This window comes from Lepisma saccharinum, chromosome 4 (assembly GCF_977018435.1).
Source record: "Lepisma saccharinum chromosome 4, izLepSacc3.1, whole genome shotgun sequence".
NCBI classification, from domain to species: domain Eukaryota; kingdom Metazoa; phylum Arthropoda; class Insecta; order Zygentoma; family Lepismatidae; genus Lepisma; species Lepisma saccharinum.
The window spans coordinates 36,106,818-36,130,198 of record NC_139232.1 but is presented as its reverse complement, the minus strand read 5'-3'; the positions used below and the strand labels follow the sequence as shown (position 1 = coordinate 36,130,198).

General features: G+C 35.3%; 1 protein-coding gene across 3 annotated transcripts in view; it reads right to left on the bottom strand.

Annotated features, from left to right (window-relative positions):
* The window catches only part of LOC145987132 (phosphatidylcholine translocator ABCB4-like), a 125,728-nt gene that overhangs the window by 56,169 nt on the left and 46,178 nt on the right, over positions 1-23,381 (bottom strand). For 2 of the 3 annotated variants that reach the window (XM_083121628.1, XM_083121629.1), the window contains exons 8-13: positions 21,883-22,007; positions 20,042-20,219; positions 13,462-13,686; positions 11,654-11,779; positions 9,422-9,625; positions 7,957-8,127 (exon numbers count right to left, since the gene is read on the bottom strand). In XM_083121628.1, the coding sequence (XP_082977754.1) occupies positions 7,957-8,127; positions 9,422-9,625; positions 11,654-11,779; positions 13,462-13,686; positions 20,042-20,219; positions 21,883-22,007 (1,029 nt within the window). The remainder of the gene's footprint in view (positions 1-7,956; positions 8,128-9,421; positions 9,626-11,653; positions 11,780-13,461; positions 13,687-20,041; positions 20,220-21,882; positions 22,008-23,381) is intronic. The other variant, XM_083121630.1, reaches the window with a different exon arrangement.

Here is a 23,381-nt window from a genome sequence, read left to right as displayed (position 1 = left end):
GGGCCAGATGAATTTTCAAGTTCTCTACTTAAAAAATGTGTGAATAGTATTTTACAACTCCTAGTAAGTATTTGCAACACATATCTAGAAACAGGTATTTTTCCTAGTGAGTACAAAATAGCAAAGGTGAGACCACTATTCAAGAAATGCAGCAAAGAAGAATGCTCAAATTATGGGCCAATTTATCTTTTATCGGTTTTCTCTAAAGTAGTAGAGAAAATTATGCTTAATAGATCTGTAACTTTTTTAGAAAAATACAAAATTTTATCAAAACATCAATTCAGATACCAAAAGAACATATCAATATCGGAAGCTATTTTTTAATTCACAAAAAAACATACTAAAGTTGAGGGCCAAAAAAATATGTGTATGGATTATTTTTAGATTTTACTAGAGCATTTTATTTAGTACAGCATGACATTTTGCTAGATAAATTGGACCACTATGGAATCAGAGGTTTCACAAAAAATTGGTTCACTTCCTATTTAAATGACAGGTGTCAGTACGTGGATATTAACAGAATTAAATCAGATAAATTGATCCTTAAAACAGGTGTACCGCAAAGTTCAATTCGTGGACCAGTTCTATTTTTACTTTATATAAATGATCTACCAGAAACTTTATCAGATTCTGGAACAATACTTTTTGATGATGATACAAAAATCATAGTAAAAACATGGAATATGAGCAACTTCAGAAGAACTCAGTTTCAACAACTACACAATTAAACACCTGGCTAAAGAATAATAAGCTTTATCTGAATGTCAATGGGCTGGGGATTCGACATGCTGACCCCACGTCACTCCATTACCAGTTGAAGAACTCCACACCTCTAGGTAGGACTGTGGGAGGGAGACTGACAGTCGAGAGATAGGCCAAGCCCTTACGGGCAGTAGAGCCACAGGTTATTATTATTATTATTATTATTATTATTATTATTATTATTATTATTATTTATCTGAATGTTAATAAAACAGTTCTAATAAATTTCAATCCAGTAAAACAAACAAACAACTTAAATATAGTTATTAACAATGAAGTCATCCAAGAATTCAATGCAATAAAGTTTTTAGGAGTATGGACAGATACAAATACAAACCTGTCTTGGGACATGCATCTTACTACAGGGTGGCTACAAACAAGCAGAAATTAAATTCCCTGACTTTTCCAGATTTTCCAGGACAAAATTTGCATTTTTCCCTGACAATTACAAACTAAACTAAATCGATGTTTTTGCAAATAGAAATAATAAACTCATACAGATCCACGTATGGTTTTGTTAAGTACCAATATTATCTTCTATGAAATTGACTTAATTTCTCTATTCTCTATCATTTGAATTCAAACTGCAAAATAGTGAATTTGGAAAATTATTACAATAACAAGCTAGGGAAGGATTACGGAATTTTGTCATACGCAGTAAGTTTAAAATAAAATACTTGATTATTTTTAAAGTTAAGACTAAATGAGATTAGAGTGAAGAGTGATTGACTAAGAAATATATTTTGTAATTTATCAGTCCCCTTATCCAGTCTTGGTGTAATATGTTGATATTTCCACTGAGGTTTGGAACCCTCTGCTTACAAGAACCATGAGTGCGGACTCATTTTTCAATGCATAAAGCTACTTCTCTCTTCTCTGTAAAGCAAACAACTTAACTCTTGCATATAAGTGAAACAATTGAATCGAAAAAAATAAAGTGTCATATTTCCTTACATTATCAATGGGATTTCTGCTTAAGTACAGTATATCCAAGTGAAGTACTGTGAAACTGACAACATGCAGTTATAGGCTACCATTAATGCTGACGAAAAGGGTATGTAGGTATTTGAAATTTAACGCAAGGAATTTATAGAATTGCATTGCATAGGTACCTGATTTAGCTAACCACACATTAAAACAGGAACACTCTAATAATAAAAGCTTCTGAAAGTTCATATACGAGGGGCATCCTGAAAAAAGCACTAGTGGTCGGAGAGCGACACACACACACATGCAGGCAGGAAGAAGTGACATGTAGCTGTAATCTGGTACAGTTGCAATGCAGCCATTATAGGACAGTTCTAGGTTAAAGATTGCAGCTCTCATACAGTCTCCCACTGACTGCGATGTAGCCTACATTGCACGCTCAGAATTTGGCACAGAGCCACCAGCAATCGTGTGAGGTGTGCAGACCGGACGTCGTGAGTGATAGTATGGTCAGATGATGGTGCAGACAATTCACGGAAAACCAATCGAATGTGCACAACCCCATACAGCTGAGTACACATGGGCCCTTTGCATCACTTCAGGTGAGAGATCTTGGACCACTCCCTGTATAGCCCTGGCCTTGAATGTACCGACTTTCATCTCTTAGTTCAACTGAAGAGGTTTCTGGCAGGGCAAGGATTTGACAGCTACACTGCGGTAGAGATAGTTCCAGCCTTTGCTGTCAGACACATATACCATGGGCATACAAGATTTAGTGCCATGCTACGACAAATGCCAGAACAACGGTGGTGATTATGCCGAAAATTAGATTAGGACTCACTGTTACTAATGCAATAAATTACAACTGATATTCTTGTTTTATTTATGCCTAATCGGTAGGGACCTTGATATTTTGTTATTTTTTTTCAAATTGGTGTATTTTCTTATTTTTCTATTTTTTACTATACGGTGTTATTTTTCCCAAAATTCACATTTTCATTTTAGCTCATTTTCTGGCAAATATCTGAAATTATACCTTTATGGTGTTTTTAAACTACTGTTTCAAATTGTAAGTCACATGGCTTACACCTCTTCGTGAGAGTTTGATATCTTGAAAGTTATTTTGGGAACGTTATTTTCGATACCACTTTTTTAATTTTAAGGTAAGGATTTTAGATAATGGAATTTTCCCCGTATATACTGCAGGGTGTATAATAACCTTAAGTGGCGACGCACCCAAAAAATTAAAATCAATCAATCTCACGTGACAGATACCGATATATTATGGCACCAAAAATTGGCATTATCTTTTTTTGACTTGTTACTGTTACGTTTCCCAAAATTCGCGTTTTTGGTTTAGAACCTTTATCTGCCAAATATACCAAAACTTAATACTCCATTGTGCTTTAAACTATTATTTTCAAGCGTAGGTCACATGATCTACATAATTTCGTGACAAGTTTGATATGTTGAAACAGATTTTTGAGGAAGTAAAAGTAAAGTGCTCCGCTGCACTTTTCTATGAGGGTGTATAGTGGTGTGGAGTTAGGGCCCCAAAACTTTCTTGATCACGAAAGTACCCCGCTCCTGGCTACCTTTATCCCTCAAAGTTTCCTCAAGGTACTAGCTTCATATGATGCTGGGTGGGCGCCGGAGTAGTTTGTATATGTGGAAAACATCCCGATTCTCCCCCGCAGGGGATCGACCACGGGTCTCTCGCATAGTAGTCAGACGCCCTAACGACTGAGCACCATTATTACTCGCTCGACAAATGCCGATGGTGCGCACTTAGCTTGGTAATTCAAAACATATCTCGTGCGACAAATCTGAAGATGTGGGTTCTGTGTGATGGTAGATACGCACTCGATCTCTTGTTAGAACTCTGCTACTTTGCTCTGTGATGCATATGGTTTTGATAGTTGAAAACATCGTGGGAATACATGATTTAATGTGGCTGTCTGAATTATTCCATGTACGTATAACTCTATAGTTTACTCTTGAGTAAAATGTTGGAAAACTTGCATGTTCTATGTACAAAAACATGGCCTAGAAAAGACAAGAATGTTGTATTTCATCGAATTTTTCGTTGTTTTAGGACATTTCTTTTTAAAAAATCGCTAAAAACGCTAACAATTCGCATTATTTCGATATTTCGAACGGGCGAAAAATGTGTCCAGACATCATTGCACATTCCTAAACATAACTTCGCAGCAATTACCATTTTTCACGGTTTTGGCGTATGCGAAAAATCAATATCCCTACTAATTGGAAATTACTTTCTGGCCACCCCTCGTATAAATCAGTAGATGGAAAAGTAAAAATTTAGCAGGGCTGGCAGAGAAAAGTCAATTCTTGAAAAAAGTGATTTGCTTTCATGATGGAATGATTCGAGTAAATATGATATTAAAATATTTACCTATTTATTATTAGTATTTTATTTCATAATATTGGACATTAACCTTACTCAGTGAGAGATTAATGACCATCTCTCACGAGTTTAGAACAGAGAGTGGCGTTAATTTCATTGCAATACTAGTGTTGCAGTAAATTTGAGGTTGGGAGCATGCACTTGCCAATTTTTATAACGTTCAGCAATGCAGATTTATATTTCACTTTTTCGTGATAGTATTCAATGTATATCCCGTTTGGTTGGATTCTTCTTGATATCTAAGAATAGTGCAATGCCACTGTAAACGTATGTTAACTTGTGCGAAACCAGTAATACGTCTGGATAATGAAAGAAAACCTTCGTAAGCACTGCTACATTAAATAAGGTGAAGTGAGCCAGAAGAGTAATAAAATTCCAACAGCTCTTCTTGTTTATGCATGCGATTTTTGTTGGATGTTGCAGTCCATGCAATTTCTGTCGCATATTGTAGTGACATACTTTGTCGGGTGGCGATATTTGACAAAAATCGTATGAATCAATGGAACCTATTTGTTTCCATGTTCCTTCAGTTTGCCCAACAAAATGTCTTACTACGACGTCCGACAACTATCGGACGGCGCCACCCACTCTTATCCCCTCCATCTGTTGACAAATTCCCTTACTACTCCCATACGGACAAGAAAAAATGATGATTCTATGCATTTTCCATGTAATATTTAGAGGCTTAACCTTTACTCCCCCGATGATACCATATGGTATCACCAGAGTAAGGTCGTACTCGCCCGATGATACCATACGGTATCATGGTGCTGATTACGAAATGAATGTGCTTTTTGAACCTTCATACTCTTATGTTTGGGTGGAAACTGGCACAGGTCTGGAGCAAGCCTGGGAAATTCAAATTGATGACCAACCTCCCCCCTCCACAACATATCCATGACACATTTCCGAACAGAGATTCACATTTTGGCTCATTGTTCAACTTGTATGGCACCCAGGAACATGAAACATGTTTTAATCTCTTTGGAAACGTCCATTCTTTGAAGAGAATACTAAGGTTTGTGCCTTCTCCCCAAACTAGCGGGAGAAGAGGGGGGCAAACTCCAGATTGTTATGTTTTTTTCATTAAAATTCGGAGGTCGCGCCCCCAAAACCCCCCTCTGTTCGGCGTTCTGAATTGTACACGGTTGCATGCTCTGATGTAAAACAAAACTTATCCGAAGTAGATTGCTCCCATAGTGCCCGAGTTATAACAATTTTCTGAACAATATGCAAATACCTATTTTTCGTAAAAAACAGAGTTTCACATTTTGGCTTATTATTTAACTTTTATGGCACCCAAGAACATGAAACATGTTACGTTCTCTTGAGAAATGTCCATTCTTTGAAAGGAATACTAAAGTTCGCACCCTCTCCCCAAAATAGCGGGGGAAGAAGGGGCAAACTCCAGATTTTTATATTTTTTCCATTGAAATTCGGGGGACGTGCCGCCGCCCCCAAGCCCCCTTCCTCGGTCCAGTGTTCTGAATTTTACACGGTTGCATGTGCTGATGTTTTAGCTGCAACACAAAAGTTATCCGCAGTAGATTGCTTCCATAGTGCCCGAGTTATAACAATTTTCCTCCAAAAAGTGTCCGAATTTAAAATTCCCGCCTAGAAGCCCGGGCGAGAGAAATTTCTCTCTTTCTCTTCTCCTGCCATCACCGGTTTCTGGCGCCGTGGTTGTGTTGCTCATAAAAGGGGTATAAAAGTTGAGGCCGAAACTTACGAACGAGATTTCCTGTTCTCATGCAGAGTTCCCTACTGATATCTTTCAATAAATAAAAAAAAATAAAAAAATAAGAAAAAAGTCAATGAAGACGAAATTCCCTGACATTTCCCTGACTTTTTTTGACACCTCAAATTCCCTGACTTTTCCCGGTTTTCCAGGTTTTCCAGGTCTGTCGCCACCCTGTACTAATTTAACTCAAAAGTTAAGCAGGCTCTGCTACATGATGAGAATTTTAAGAAATGTTTTATTTTTAAATGATTTAAGGACAGTATATTTTGGACAAATCCAACCTGTACTCACATATGGTATCTCTTTCTGGGGCAGTTCACCCAAAATGCAGAAAGTTTTTATTTGGTAAAAGAGGATATTAAAAATTACGAAGAATGTATCCCTGTCAAGCTCAACAAAACAAATTTTCAGTGAATTTCAAATATTGCCTCTTCCATGTGTGTACATACTAGAAACAATGTGCTTTATTCATAGAAATTCTTAAATGTTCTCAAAAAACATGAATGTACACAATTACAGCACTCCTATGCATAACTCCCTCCACCTCTCAACCGTTCGCACATCCTAAACACAAAGTGGTCTAGGATTTCAAGGTGTAAAACTATATAACAAGTTGCCAGAGGAATTCAATAATCATAATCCAACTAAATTTGAAATGAAAGTAAAGAGCTTACTAATGAAACATTTGTTTTATAGTACAGAAGATTACTTACATCACATTTTTCATTAATGGGCATTACCTTTAAAAACTTTTATTTTCTCCCCTTTTTTAGTATTACATTACTTTGTAACTTACCCTAAATTTTTTTTTTCATTTCTGTATGTTATTGTTTTACTATTTTAATAGATATACATATGTGTTAATTCCTTTGTATTCAAAATTGGACATTAATGTAATTCACCTATCATATCATAGTGCAATTTGTACTTGCATGAACAAGCGGATGGAAAAAAATCGATCAATCAATCAAACCTACTTTAACATTTTCGTCTTAAGAGTGTTATGATACACTGTAGTAACGTCCGTATTAAATCTACAAGCTGCATCTTTCAGTTGTCTTATTCCACTGACATAGGAAGCTCCAACAAGTTTTGGCTTATAACTTTTCAATGATGTGTTTCTGGACCAGGGTTCCCTATCTCATGTTGGTACTTGGGTAAGTCTCCATCCACCCTACCAGTTTGATTCAAGGTCATGGAAACACACTGTATATCCTTCTTCAATTTATACTGACAGATATTTTATTAGTTGAAATTTAAACCCAAATAATAAAATTTACACAAACACACACAGGATGCTCAAAAATGTACTCTGTAATAGTAATTGTAGGATAAAAGGTTACATGCAAATCAGAGAAATGTGTAATGGAAACCTATAATTAACTTTTGTAAATATAGTAAGTGTTGAAAATAATGTGCTTTATTTTAAAGACATAAACTAACTCGTTGACACATATTTTTAAACACATTTGCTTCTGAAATCCAGCACAGTGTCTGTGTCACAATATGTTAATTTTAATCATTGCTAACAGCTACCACTTTTCCAAATATCAGGCGAGGTTTCTAAAATGCTGATTGTCCTTTACGTAATTCCAAATATTCTGGGATCTATGCAAATGTGCAAATTTCAATAATTCTGCACCAAATGTGTAAGTCTCAACTGAATGAAAGCTATTTTATTGTGATACAGTTGCAATGTAATACTTACAATGTGACATTTAAAATTATTCTGAGCAAATTTAAAATTGCTAAAATGTTCAGGTATTGTTAACAGCAGGAACACCCTGGTAGGATTATTTATTCAAAGTGGCATCCTCTCAGCCCTACATACAAAATTTAAAAAAGGTAGAGTTGCCCCCTGTGCATTGCACTGTACCATGAAGGCATATACCAGATTGAGAAGTAGGGGCCTCAGTATTCTCAATCTCCATCATAGTAGATGTGCTGTGTACAGCACCATACTCCAGCAACTTGTAATACCAGGTACCTAACAACCAAGTGAACCTAGACTTACAAACTAACAGGAATGGAAAAATTTCCAACACAACAATTGAACCCAGTCTCCCTAACATAAGGTAGAGACAGAGAGACATCTTACCTGCTTTATACCTTCCATTAGCTCAATTTCCTCATTATAATCTAGATTCCTCAGGGCCCCATCAAGCATAAGAATTTTTGGTTTTCGTAATAACGATCTGGCAATGGCTATTCTTTGCTTCATAGGTTGTGTAATTCCTTCAACATTATCTCCCATAACTGTTGAATATTGCTAAACCGATAAAATAATATATTTATTACCTGATATCAACAACAGAATATGTCTTTCCTAAATTAATTTAGATTTATTACATAAATGAAGTAGTGAAAAGATATAAAAACTATATCATATTATGATAAACATTCCACAGTCGGGTTGGAGCAGATTATTGGTACTATCTTGGTTTTATCAATAAATTGAAAGAATTGTCGAAAATTTTACTAATCTGACAGCATTACAAAAATTGTAATTTTTAATAAACATAAATTAGTATGAATGAATTATTGTTATATTACATTGCTTTTTTGCCACTATTTGGCTAATTTCAACAATTAGAATGAGTAATGATTAGATAAAATTGACGAAAGGACACTCACAAAAAATAACACCCACACCCAGGCTGCAATTTGAACCCAGGAACTAGGGTTATGGTTGAGACCACTTACATTCAGCCACAAAGCTGGCTTAATAAACATAAATATGTAATTCATGTAACCTGTTTCTGTAAAGTAAATATCTAAATATGCATTTTTTCTAATGCAAAAACTGTTACATACATTACTTAAGGGATGAATAAACCATTCAGGTTCTTCAAGGAACACTTGTAGAATTTCACATTACATCAGTAGAATATTGGTTTTCTATATTTGTAAACTTTATAACAGTACTTCACATAAGTTCACTCCTATTACACATAAAAGAAGTACAGAATGAATAACGATACTAAAGTTAAGAGTGAAATTGAATCCTCAAAAATTAATCCCTCAAGATCAACTTCCCAACAGGGCAAATCTATCTAGCACCAAAATATTGCACATTTATAAATTTAAATGCATAAAATCTGCCATAGTCTACTGATAGAAAGAAAGATCACCAAAATAATATACAGTAACCTCCCTTCCCCCTGAGTTACGTAACTAATGCAGTCCGTAAACCTTTACATAACTTGAATTTTACGTAAGTCGAATTTGTAAATTGCTTAAGTGTAACTTCGTAAGAAACAGCAATATTTATTATTATTATATGTGTGTATGTATATTATTTACATAGTATTATTTTATAAATGAAACATCATGCAGCAGTATTTACTTGGATATAAACTATAAAAGAATATAAAAACAAACTGAAATCTCACTTTTCAAATAGAAAAAAATGTCTTGTGACAGCTACGTACAGTTATTACGTGACCACAAAGTTTCGTAACTCTAAAAATAAATTTCAATATTATAGACATTTTTTCACATGCAATATTAAAGTTATTACAAAAGCAGACTTGTAATTCACATGTTTCAAATTTAAATCTTACCCTTGGCAATTTCATAACAGCATCGTGGACATATACTGCCATTGCTACCCCATCCACATCCTTCTGCGATATTCCAGAGTAACCATACTTTATGTTGTCAAAAATTGTAGCTCTAAAGAACAGAGAATTCTCCTCAACATACATGATCTGTTGTCTCCACCACGCAACATTCATGCTTCTTAAATCAAGTCCTCCAACTTTTATCTGCAAATCAATTATTAATATCATTTAAATATAATTCCACTTTTACATTTGTACTTGGCATAATTGCATTTAACTAAGTCGACATAATTTCATTTGCACACTGGCTATATTTCTACTTAATTTAGCCTCTTGTCCTCTGAGATATCGTCATTAGTTAGAGGCATAGAAAACGTGTTAGTTTCTAGCTTCCAGCTTCGCTCGCACCTGTTACCTCGAGACAATGGAGACTGTGCCGAGAGATAGGTATATCGTTAGAGAAAAGGCCAAAGTCTCGTTCCACACATTTTTAATGGTGCATAGGATAGATACAAGGGATTGCAAAAATCGGGAAGGCAATTTCACCACTCATTGAGCTTGCTCAGACTCTGGTTCCACTTTGTCATGTCCAGGTCAATATAGTTCACTAGGTGTTTGAACATACTATATATGCTACTTTTGTTATTGTTTATCTTAACAGAGGTAGAGTTAAGCTATAAAATATTTCTTTATAAACAATATCAAACAAAATTCACATATGTATTCAACATGAAAGAGATTCATGTGATATTTCAAAAAATTATTTAACAGTAATAGTTAACACCAAAGTCATCCAGTCAGAATGGTGCTTGACTGCCATGCAGGAGACCCATGTTTGATTCCCAGGGTAAGGGACCTTAGATGGGAGCAGCTCTGGGGTTCACTCAGACTAATAAAATGGTACGTGGGGGGGCAACATTTGGTGTTAAAAGCAGCCAGAGCATGGTGTTCATCACTCCACCTTCACAATGGCTGAGATCGTGAATGTCTAGCACACGGAGCATACAGTTCATCAATTGTAAGAGATTTCTATGTCCAGATGAGTTTGACACTTCACCAATTGACTTTCATTGAGATGCATAACTATTCGTTTCAGTGACCACTTTAGCAGCCATTGCTTGGATGAACATGCGAGTAAAGAAATCAGCTTTACTGTCACCAGAGCTCACATAAATCTTTCTGTAATTCATTCCTGAAACTATGCTATAAAAATAATGAAATATGGGGTAAAATATATTTCTGTGACCACTTTAAAACTTTTCATTACGAGGGTGCTTAGCTGTCTATCACTTCAAATTCCTCACTATTTTCTTTCTGAAATACTTGTGTCCGCACAAAATCACTTTCCAAATCTTTAATTGAAATGTCTTCTTCAGAATGTTAATTTAGGACTATATTCGTGACTTGTTCTGCAGTCAAAGTATCCCATTTTGGATACTGACATCTTGTGTCCAACAGTCAAGGCTATTCACAGTCTGCCAGTTTTGAGAAAAAAGGAATTATTGACAAATGAAGATAACTTCACAACAGATATCAGGCAGGATCAGTTATATGAGTTACACATACTAAACAACTTCTTGCTGAAAGAGAGAGGGCAAGAAATGAAATATCTATACAAGGCTTTGGTACACAGAACATAGTTGGGCACAATGGCACAAGTCATTGGCTACGGATGATTGTTTCTTAATACAAGGAAAATAATATCTAAAACCCACTCTGTAATTTTGTGAATATTTTACCTTCTTCCCCTTTAACATTTGGAATTATCTTCTCAAGCTGGGCACATTTCATGCAGTCAAACAGAACATGGATCTATGATTATTTTCGAACAAAACACTTGTAATAAATACCGAGAACATTAGTACTCACTTTTTCCGCGAAGCTGTTTCTTGTAGTTCTATTAATTTTGGTGGGCACTGCCACCATCCTCATTGGGACTTGTTGCACTGTTCCTTGGCATGCTTCTATTCTGCGAGGATGGTATCAGTGGCCACTGAAATTAATAGAGCTACAAAAAACAGCTTCGTGGAAAAGTGAGTACTGAGGTTCTCAGTATTTATTTACTACCGCATCTCTAATTTCCCAAATATAAAAACACTTGTAGTATACTACCTAATAGACACCTTTGACACCAGCCAAATCTGGCAACACCATTGCGGCTACTCCTTGCGTGATCAAGTCTAGATTTCCACTCAACATTTTAATTGAAAAGTAAACTAGTATAATACTTACAGATCCACTTGTAGGATCATACAGCCTCATCAATAGGGAGCAGCAAGAGGTTTTTCCACTGTTGGGTTCCCCCGCAATAGCCACCGTTTCTCCACTTCCAATTGTCATACTAAGTTGATGCAACACCTAAATATTTATAATTTATTTGCATGAGTTTAAGGAAATCAAGTAAATTTTTCTACAGAGAAGGTAATTTATTTTTATACATCACAGCAGTAACTTGCTTCTACTTACAGGCCCTGATTCCATACCACAGATAAATTAAATTCAAAGGACATTTTATTTAATGTGACATTGTGAAAATTACTGAAACAACCAAATTGACAACCAGGACTTTTGCTTGTATTACAATGTTTGCCAATTGCATGGCTTACTGTTTCGATATCTGCCCTTCCAAGTACTTTCTCTTCCTTCATTTACATCTACAAAAATACAATTACAATTTTATGAGACAATTTGGTAATTGGAATTCCTAAGTTTTGTAACTTACGTTTCTTCAAAGAAAAAACCCATTGCAAACATCTGCTTATATGCATTAATTAAATAGTTAATGAACTACAGTTTGGTCCAAAAAAATATCCCCACCCAAAGGTTTTATTGAAAGCACATGGGAATGCAAACTAATCTAATTCTATTGAAAGCAAGGTAGTATTTTTCTACAATATTTTTCATCAATTTTCTTCTACTATCGATTATATTTTTCAATTTTTGTGAAATCTGTCGCAACATTTTGTGTTCTATAAGAGCCTGTGACCACAAGACAGGAGCCCAGGTTCGACTCTCAGGGTCGTTAATCTTAGGTGGGAATTTTCCCGTCTATATCCCTACATAAGTCGATCTGGGACACACACTCAGCGTTTCATAAATGAGAGAAACCACTAAGGGTAAAACTCGCTCAACGGTGGTGCTATTATAGTCATAACATCTACGTGCCTCATGGCACAGGGTAATGTGCAACCAGTAGCGGTGCCAGTGGGGTGCGAAGGGGTGCTTGTGCACCCCTTAATTTTCTTCCACGCCCCCTTAAGCACCCCCTATCTGATATGTTATAAAACTTAGTGTATAATAAGATGTTTCAATCCAATAATAATAAAATACTGTGTCGTTGATTTCAATAGAAATAGGTTAGTTTTCATTCTTATACACTTTCAATAAAACCTTTGGGTGGGGATATTTTTTTGGACCAAACAGTATTTACATTCTTGCAGGAACATTTATAATTTTATACGAAATTGGTCGAATATCAACTAATGGTCAATTTTGTGTCATTACTGTATCAATATTGGCAAAAATTTTACATCAGCCCACCCCTAATTCAGATATGGCACGTGAATCAAAACTTTGATTACCAACTTACATATTCTTAGATGCAATGTGTAATTTTTTAAAAGTCTTAATATCATGTGCCATACATGATACAATATAGATGTATTCTTTGTCTGGAATCTGTCTTTCACAAAAGCAAAGAAATAGTTTCAAAATTTGTGTAAGAACAATACTAGTGCTGTATGAGGAAGCAAAATATTCTACTCCATGTTCTAACAATGGTACTAGTTGTGTTACATTATGTGGAGTTTCTCAGTGATATTAGATCATGTTGACAACAAATAGTTCTAAGTATCAATATATTACAGTAGAACCTTGATTTTACATTTATCTGGGGATGAAGGTGAAAAAAACTTAAAATGCGAGAAAATGTATAATCTTGGCAAATTTTATAGCATTTTGATCAAGATTGAATGTGTAATGTGGGAAAATGTAAAACTAAGGTTCCACTGTATCTCTATACATCTTAATTGTTAACTTACTTCAGTATCTGGGTTGGTAGGATAGCTAAACGACAGATTTGAAAACTCGACAATTGCATCTGAATCAAACAGAGACACACCTTCTGAAGAAAATACATCTATGTGTGGAACTCGGTCAATGATTGAAAATACTGCTCCAGCTGAATCCCTTGCTTCTGAGATAGCTTTGAAAAAAGGAGGTATTTGCATTGTTGTTATAACACTCATCTGGACACAAATAAATACCTGAAAAAAAAAAAAGAGATTGCAATTACAGTGTACCTGAACCAACAAAAATAAAAATATAAGAAATAAAAGAATGGATAATAATAATATGTTTATACAATCTGAACAAAGTAGGGCTAGCTCTAATTTCCCAAGATTCTTACTTTTAAGGTGAAGCCCCAAATAATGTTTCTCGTAGTCTTTTCTAAAAACTAATGTGTGTTGAATCAAAATTGGAAGATTTTTATAAAAGATAACTCCAAAGTTCAACTCATCATTATGTAAAAAACTATGCATCATTTGTAACATGAAAATGTATTGTACACCTGACCATCTATTTTAGCATATGAAATTTTGGCCGATACCGATAAAGTACACATATAAAATTTAAAAATACAGATAACCAATACTTTACTGATCCTTCTTGAAGAACCTAAATGGTTAGGGTGACCAGATGTACTCTTTTATCCAGACATGTCCTCCTTTTTAGGTGTCTGTTCGGCATCCGGGCAGATTTCTTAGAAATCGGTAAATGTCCTCCTTTTATGGAAAGAGTATAGCATTGACCATAGCAAATGTGCTGCATGGAGAATGCTTGAACACATAACGATCATCATTTATAGCATATCACTTGGGGTGTGTTAAGTCAGGGCCGTCGGAACCGGGGGGCAAGATAGTATTTTTGCCCCCCCCCCCCACCAGTCACGTGCTAAAAATTAGGCTAGGCCTATATTTTTTCCAACTTATGTTTCGTTTTGAAAAAAAATGGAAAAAATAATCACACGTGAACATAAGAACAAATGGTGTTGAGGTTTAAAACTAAGCCATCAGCCCTGGACATGACATTTAAAACAAACAGTAAACTTTTAATAAATCTAAATGGCCAAAAAACAAAAGCTGCTCCCTTGGTTCTTCCAGCTCTACCCACAAGTGACAGTATTGCCTGATGTGAAGAAACCACAGAGGGGGAGGGACAAGATTGTCCTTGTGATCCCCCCCCCCCCCAATCATGTCCTAAAAAAATTTACTATATCTGTTTCAACCTATCTTGGTTTTGAAGAATATTTGGAAAAATATTTTTGTATTAGATTTGTGAACGTTCACTCAAGTTTCCGTTAACAGCAAGAAGCACGTGACATTGCAATCAGGTCTCTGCAAATCACGTATCCCCGTAGTAATTAGCTTCTTCTCTTTCCAGTTTTGCTTTGAAGCCTGCCAGGTTTTGTGTACCTATATATATATAACAATACACTGGGGGAGGGGCACAGATGCCAGCTTAACTTTAAATTTTCTGGTGCACTTTCGGAACATGAGCTTTCTTTAAGGACCCCTTGCTGTCAAAAGGTCATCCGTCATGAGTAAAGGTGCACCTTGTAAGTTCTTGGCAATTCAAGTATACGCTAATCTCCCCTTTCCTTTCCAAATTTAGACTTGGTCAGACGAAACAGTCATTATTTTCCTGTAGTTTACGGTTATTACAAGCATAAGAAAACAGTTTTTCGTTGCGACGTTTCAGGAGAACATGCTTCAAATGTCTGATGAAGGGAGTGTGTGTTCTCCTGAAACGTCACAACGAAAAACTGTTTTCTTATGCTTGTAATAACCGTAAACTACAGGAAAATAATTCAACAATGCAAGCAATGCGTACATACAAGAGAAACAGTCATTGTTCAGAGTAGAATAATTGCAGAACGTGTGTTTCAACATTTACTCTGGAAATTGTAGTGATGACCTTGGATTTCTTTCTGCACCAAGCGATATAACTGTGCATATATACGTGTAAATCATTTGCAGAAAGTACACCGACTGCAAGGTCACGTCGGAAGATCACTGCACTGCACTTAGTCGCCTGATATAGAATTATAATACTGGTAAGTTTTACTTCTCTCCTTACCTTTTCATTACTAATATATATTTTCTGTGTGAAAGGACAGAAAAAGACGAGACTAGAGACAGACAAGTATTGTCTTGATATACCATCAGTTCTCTGCCCTTTCGGATTTTAACGCAGCAAACTTTGGAGTGTATGAACCACCTTCTCTCGTGGAAAGAGGGAACTTTTATTTCTTGCCCATTTATATTTATTAAAAGTTTAATATTTGTTCTAAACGTCATGTTCAGGGCTAATGGCTTAGTTTTAGACCTCAGAGAGATGTAACACCATTTATTCTTAAGTTAACGGATAACTCATTTTTACATTGGGAGGGGTGATTGTTTAGTTTTAGGTGGCAAGGTCGAGGAATGATCGATATTTTAGACTTCTCGGGGGTGGAGGGAAGGGGGGACGATTGCCCCTCTCTCCTCCAGTCTTAGGTTCTTCTCTCAAATCTGAAACATTTGAGAAGAGCCATTGATCTGAAAAGACATGTAAAGTTCAGACTGATTTCATTCAAATGCAATACCAGGTACCTAGCTGCTATGATAATTAAAGATCAAAATATCTAATTTTAAAGCAGTTGGCATAGTGTGGTTGGTGACTTGCCCCATATTTGACACCTCGGCCCTCTTCAACTATGCACTAGGCTAGATTTTAAAACCAAACGCTCTCAAATTACTGATAGTTTCATTTCTTAATCTCAATCTCTGAATAGCAGTCTGAGATTTTAATATATCAGTAAAAGGTGAAATAATCGCTTTTGTATGCCATTTTAGAAGCAGAAATGTTTTATGGTCGGTATTGCTGCTACAACCAATTTCATCGACTGCTTCTTCTAAGAGAACCAAATCCAACTTGCCTAACCTAACCACCACAGATTATTTACTACCCCAAAAAGCTACCAGCCAATGGGAATGCTTGAAAAGGTTGTAGCAGCAATCACTACCATGTTTTATATGTTAAAATATGAAAAATATAGTGCCTACAAAATAAAATATACCATACTGCCTCAGTCCCATTGACTGCCTTCGTGATTAGCCATAAATGGCAGAAAAGTGAAGTAAAATAAACAAAACCTATCATTAAATTATTTCTTTTTAACTCTTTCATTCACGTAATTCTTCTTTAGTATGAGACGTTTTTGTTAAAATTATAAAATGATGAAATGATAAATGAGAACACAGGCAACTTTCTTTGCAACACATCGATCAGAAAGTTTCAGAAACATGGATTTTCTCAATACGTTTTCACATGTTCTTTGTCCCCTTTTAAAAGTAACGTGTCTTCAGTTATGTTACTAATCATTAAAGGAATGCCCCAATACCATCATGCCTCACTGCATGCAAAGATCTAGTAGCTAGGAAGGGACGGAAATTTGCGGTAATTATCGTAAGACATAATATGTTAGTTTTCTTGTATTAAGTGCCGTTTAATGGAATTATAAGTAATAAAATAGTCCATAATAGAGGCCTCTGGTCCTCCTCTTATCTCTTATGAGGCTTCGCCACTGTGGATATTCATATATTCAATAACCATAACCATACATTTATTATTTATGTAATAAATATATAAATATAACAATAAAATATAAGGTATTTAATAATAATAATTATATATATATATATATGTGTGTGTGTGGGGGGGGGGGAGATATTGTAAAAACTGGTTGATGGATTTGAAAAACCTGCCCCCTCACTCCAAAATAAGTTCCGACGTCCCTGCGTTAAGTATTCGAGCAATGCTCATCTAGCATCTGAGAGCTGAACACAATCACTTTCCCGACTTAGTCAGTGGTAGGGTGCTGATTTATAGGCACTAAAAACCTCTGAAATAGGCACCAAAATGATTAAAATAGGCACTGTATACACTAAGAAAGACACCAAAATAGGGACTTAAAAGGCATCCTAAAATTAAAAGAAGACATTAAAATAGGCAATGAATGTGAACTCATTTCAATTTTCTTCTTACAATGCACAGTTATACTGTATTAGCACTTCAGTTTATACATAAAAGTGTGCTAACGATTAACAAACTATTAATACTCTTTTGATCGAAATTCCCATTTGTGGGGAATCATCAGTTAAAGTAATTCTCTCAAAAAGAGCTTGTGCTAACAACTGTGCGAATTTGCACAAATGATCAATAAACAATTTGCACTATTGTAACAAAGAACATATTTAAACCAATGTTCCAATTGAGACCCTCAAATCTGGCGAATACCAGATTTCAGTCAGTACAACATCAACAAAGCCTTACACCCTTCAATATAGGGAAAGTCAAAGGCACATAAAGAAAGCTGAAGTATGCAAAAATTGCAGAATAACCATTTTTTTGGCATGATTAAGCAAAATAGGCATTTAATGGCACTATAAAAATGCATTTTTGGACTAGAAACACCATCAAACGAACTATAAACATTAAAGCCTATGTTTTACTACAAAGGAATAAAAGAGGCAAATAGGCAAAATTCCGCACTCGTGTCATTAGTATTATTCTAACTCGTTGTTTTGCCCTCTGAGACTGCTGGAAAGTATGTAGTCTGTTCAGTTCCTTTGCGGTTGATTGATTTGGTTTATTTTACTTCGCTTTTCTGCCACTTTTGGCTAATCGCGAAGATGGGTATGAGCGATGATATGATGATTTTCATGAAGGGACACTCACAAAGAACGCCATGTCCAGGCTGGGTTCGAATCCCGGACCGCTGGCGATGTGGCGCGGTGTGCTAACCACTCCACCACAGAGGTCGACCAGTTTCTTTTCGAGTTATATACATGATACAGACACGCATAGTGAGAATTTCTATTACTTTCATCAAATAACAAAGCGAAAGTGTAAATTCAACAATGATCTTGCAAGAAAATATCCAGATTTTAAAGAATGGAAGAAAAGAATATTTGGTAAAGTGCATAAGATGGCTGTCACCTTTCCCTGCTGTTGATAGAGTGCTAGAAATGTTCATGGCATTAAAATCTTATTTCTCTACCCAATCTAAACTACCTAATATTTTAATTCGGTTTTTGGAAATAATTTAAAGCGAATCTTACTTCTTACATTGTATTCACTTGTGGAGATATTTCCTTCTAATATCCAAGAATTAGAAAAGGAGTAAAATTATGTGCTTCAAATTGTAGATATTCCTTGTCATTTGTTAAATTACAGATTAGATGATTGCTTTCTTTGCTTAAAGGTAAGGAGAAGTTATTGAAAGAGATCATCTGAAAAGTATCTCTGAGCAAAGTGTTGGTAAGATTTTTTTATATTGTTTAATTAAGAATAATGGCAAATGTGCTGTGATTTTTGCGGTGTCCTCTTTTTTATGGCTTTGTCCTCCTTTTTTGTCATTCTCTGTCCTCTTTTTTGAATGTGTGTCTCTGGTCACCCTATAAATGGTTCATTGACCTCCTTAATAAATGTTGTGTTTTGAGGTGACTGCAGTGCAAAAGAAGTTTCATATTTTGACAATTACTTTTTGAAAAAGTATGGCATGGAAACTTATAACAAAATGGAAGAATTACAAGATATTTATAAATATATTGGATTCGTAAAATGATTGGTAATTTTACCGTAAACTGATACACTGATATGCCTATATCGGCTGATACTGATAGAGTACCGATTAATTTGTCCCATCCTTAATTTTAAAACTAATAATGTGTCATGACAATCTTCAATGTATTTCAAAACATATGTCTACTTTGAAATAACTTTATCATTTTCAAATATGCAAATATAATGTAAAATCAGTGGAGCCACAATTATAGATTTCTCAGATACCTGTTGCTATGAAATTTGAAATGCAGAAATGTAAAACCTAGAAAACTTTAAAGCATATTACTTTATTGGGACCAGGAAGGATAAATGTATAATGCTGAAAAATGTAAAAATCAATGTACTCATTATCTGTATTCATGAAATAAACATCGTATACCAATGACTTTTAATGATATATGATATATACACAACATTTTACAGAATTATTCAAAACCAAAAGTAGTTTTGACAGCACCTAATTCCTGAGGTTAAAACAAAGGACAGTATTAAGACGAGTTAAAAAATGATAACATGAAGAAGGTGTGTTTGATTTGGTTTATTTTACTTCACTTTTATGCAACTTTTGGTTAATTGAAAAGATACAATTGGTGAGGGGACACTTGCTGAAAAAACACCAATGTCCAGTTTGGGATTCAAACCTCAAGTCCCTGTGCTAACCACTCCATCACATAGGTCAGCAAGACAATGGATCAGAGAGCATAGGTAAAGGAATGCATGTATAAATTTTCACATAATCATTGCACATTATTTTACATTATTTGCAATAATATAAATGTTTGACACAAGAAACTAGAAACAATTAACCATTTTGGAACTGATTCAGCAAATGAGAAATTTGTGAAACATTACCTGTTATATATACGTAGTAATATAAATCATTCGTTTATTTGGATATTCAGAAATTAATAAAGGAAAACTTAATTGAACTAAAGGTTTCTAGATACTTACAATAATGAATACACTTGCATCATATTCTTGAGTGTCATCATGGAGAAGATTAACGCCATACCAAAATGCAACAGCATACTGAGAATACAAAATAAACCATACAAAACCAGCAGCTAGACTGCAGATTGTACCTCGCCTTATGGCAGCCCTTTCAGCATCTATCAATGCCATTCTGTACCTGGAACATTTCAGTTTAGAAGCATCACTTAGTGCACAGCTTATAGAACAAAAAAAGTATGAACACTGGGATGACATTTTGCACATTGTTTGCTTACACTAAATTTATATTACAGTAAAACCCCGTTAATCCAGACTAATGGGGGGTATAAGTTGACCGGTTTAACGAAAGTCCGGATTAACTGAAATAACCTAAAAGAACAGTAGAAAGTGCATTAAAACTCAGTTTACAGCAACAAAACATGTTTATTATGGTGTATTTAAATGGCATAGGTCTAAATACACTATACAGTACAGTACAAAGTCTGCGGAAAACAGAATTTCATCAGTGGTTGACTGCCCTTTCTTTGGGAAGGTCTCTTGTTGACTTCTAGCCACATTTAAAATCTTGCATTCTCCTTTTTTCTTTTTTAGCCTGTCCGGATTAAGCGAAGTCTGGATTAACGAGATTTTACTGTATATTAATTCAGTGAAGCAGAAAAAAGTCGAATTGCATTTTATAAAACAAATAACAGATTAAATTATAATTACAAAATAAATAGACACTCAATACTATGCAAGAAAAAGCCATACTGTGTATGATTTTCAAGGGAATGTGTCTAATTTTGTTTCCGAGACTGTGGGGAAGGGAAGGTTTGGCCTTGTATATGCCAACATAGTATGGACTGCACCTATCAGCATTCCCCTTTGGCACTGTTCCGGATATTGCAATAGAGCATTCAAGAATGCAGCAAGTATTCAGAGCCATTAGTTGTCGGCACATCAGGAGTGAATGACTAATAGAAAGCCTGGAAGGAAGGAGGTGAAGAGTTAGCAGTGTTGTTAATTTTTGCAATGAGAGTGACACACAGATGAAGCAATATGTAGGCACCATTTTCAACACTCATGTGGCAGCATTGCCTCTATGGTGGATGGCCAAACTTCAAATTTCTGAAAAAAATGGGGTTTTGACTTTACTCTTCTGCTTATTCTACTTGATAAATTATTTTGTATGCCTATATGTTTATAGCCAAATGTGCACTGAAAAAGTGAGGTTGATTTGTAACTTTACCATTCATAGTTTCCAATATATTAAATTTTTATTTAAAGCAGTTCGTAATTTCACATTTCCCATTGACAACATGCTGGGAAAACAGTATGGGTGTCGAAGGGTCATGATGCAGGAATTTGGGAAAATATTTTAACAAACTGATTTATTGGAACTTAGAAAGTTAAATGTATAATGGGAGAAAGTGCATAATTATGGTATTGCTGAATTTTCTTCGACTTCAAATTGCTACATTGTTCAGGTATCGGTATTCTCTGGAATAAGTAAACGTTCTGGTCTTGGTTTATAAGAAGAATCAGACCAACATGATGAAGATTAAATAAATTCACTTGTTTCTTTGTGAACATGCAAGTGTTAAAAACAAGGTTGAACAGAAACAGCCCTTTGTAAATGGTGACAGTGAGTCACTAAATCAAAAGGTACATAAAAATTAAATTTTTGCAGGTGTAATGTGGAATTAATATTTATACATACAAGTGAATTTGAATTTTAGCTCTTTGATATTAATTTACAAACATATTTTCTCATCCTCATCAAATCTTTATCACTAGCAACAATACAGTCCCACAAATGTTTTACATGCTTTATTTTTCATGGAACTGAAACCCACTCTAACCTGTCAGTTTCCTTGCTTTCTCCACCATATGCTACCACGGTTTTAATATTAGATAGCACTTCTTCAATAATCATCTCAGCAGGCGAATAAGCTTCAATTATTTTTACCATCAGTGAAGAACATACCTGTAAGAGGTATATATTATTTTTTTCAAATAGTATTGTTGCTGCAAAAATTAACTTACACTTCACAATTAGAGAAAATCATATGAAAATTAAATAAACATTACGGTTTAAAGGCAAAACAGTTTCTGAGGGGCAAGTTTTTCCAAGTGGCTTTTTGTTGCGTGATGTGAAATAAAATGGACATTTCTACTAAAATTTTAAAAACTACATCACAGCAAAATGACTCCTGCACATTCTCCCAGTTGATTTCATTTTAAGTAAAAACGAGACTTGGGAAGTTGCAAGATCAGTGTTGCACTCAAAACATGATCTGCCATGTTGATATGTCACTGGTGTGTCTGTGGCAGGATTGTCATCTGCTCTTTGAGTGTTCAGTTTTACGATCTGTACAGATTCAAATAATGAAATAATGGAAGAAGGAGAAATAGTGAGAAACTATTCTTTGCAATGAATATTATTCCATTAAATATCCTTGCTGTCCATGTGGAAGATAAATGAAAAGGGTCCTACAGCCTCAAGTGTTATCAAGTTATACGAAAAATATTTCTTACAAAATTGAATACTGATAAATTTTTAAAATTAAATGTATCTCATATGTATCTAAATTTTTAACACTGCCAAAAAATGAAAGTAAAAAGTATGATAAAATAGAATAAACTTGGTAGCAGTCCTCAAGCTGTTTGTGCAAATCTCTGACTTACAAATACTTTTGTGCATACTAAATACAGTCCCGCCCTGTAGCTGTGCAGTCTAAAGTGTCAGGCTTTGGGCTTGGGCTTGGGCTACGGAAGATATGCTGTGTCTCCTGGGGGAAGCATAACAACTTTTCTCCTGAAGATTTCAGCCAGTGCATGGGGCAGGTGGGTACCAATCATCATGAGGAAATTGAGGAGCTAAGAATGAGTAGCGTAACTACATAATTTGTATTCATGTCCAGATATTATTAGAATAATTAAATCAAGAAGACTTAGGTGGGCAGGCCATGTGGCACGAATGGGAGAGGAAAGAGGAGTTTACAGGATTCTTGTCGGGAAACCTGATGGTAAGAGACCTGTAGGAAGGCCAAGACGAAGATGGAGGGACAATGTTGAGATGGACCTAAGGGAAATCGATAGGGATGGAAAAGAGTATATAGAACTTGCTCAAGATAGGGAAAGATGGAAGGCCTGTGTTGCTACAGCCATGAACCTTCGGGTTTAAGAAGGCTAGGGAGTTAGTTAGTTAGTTAGTTAGTTAGTTAAGAATGAGTAGCGTAACCCAGTCATGGATACATACAACAATGACTCGGGGGTTTGTCATGATGACCACACATCACACCGTAACTGGTTGAATGATCTTCCACCTCGGAAGGAGCATGTGGGAGCGAGGTTGGTA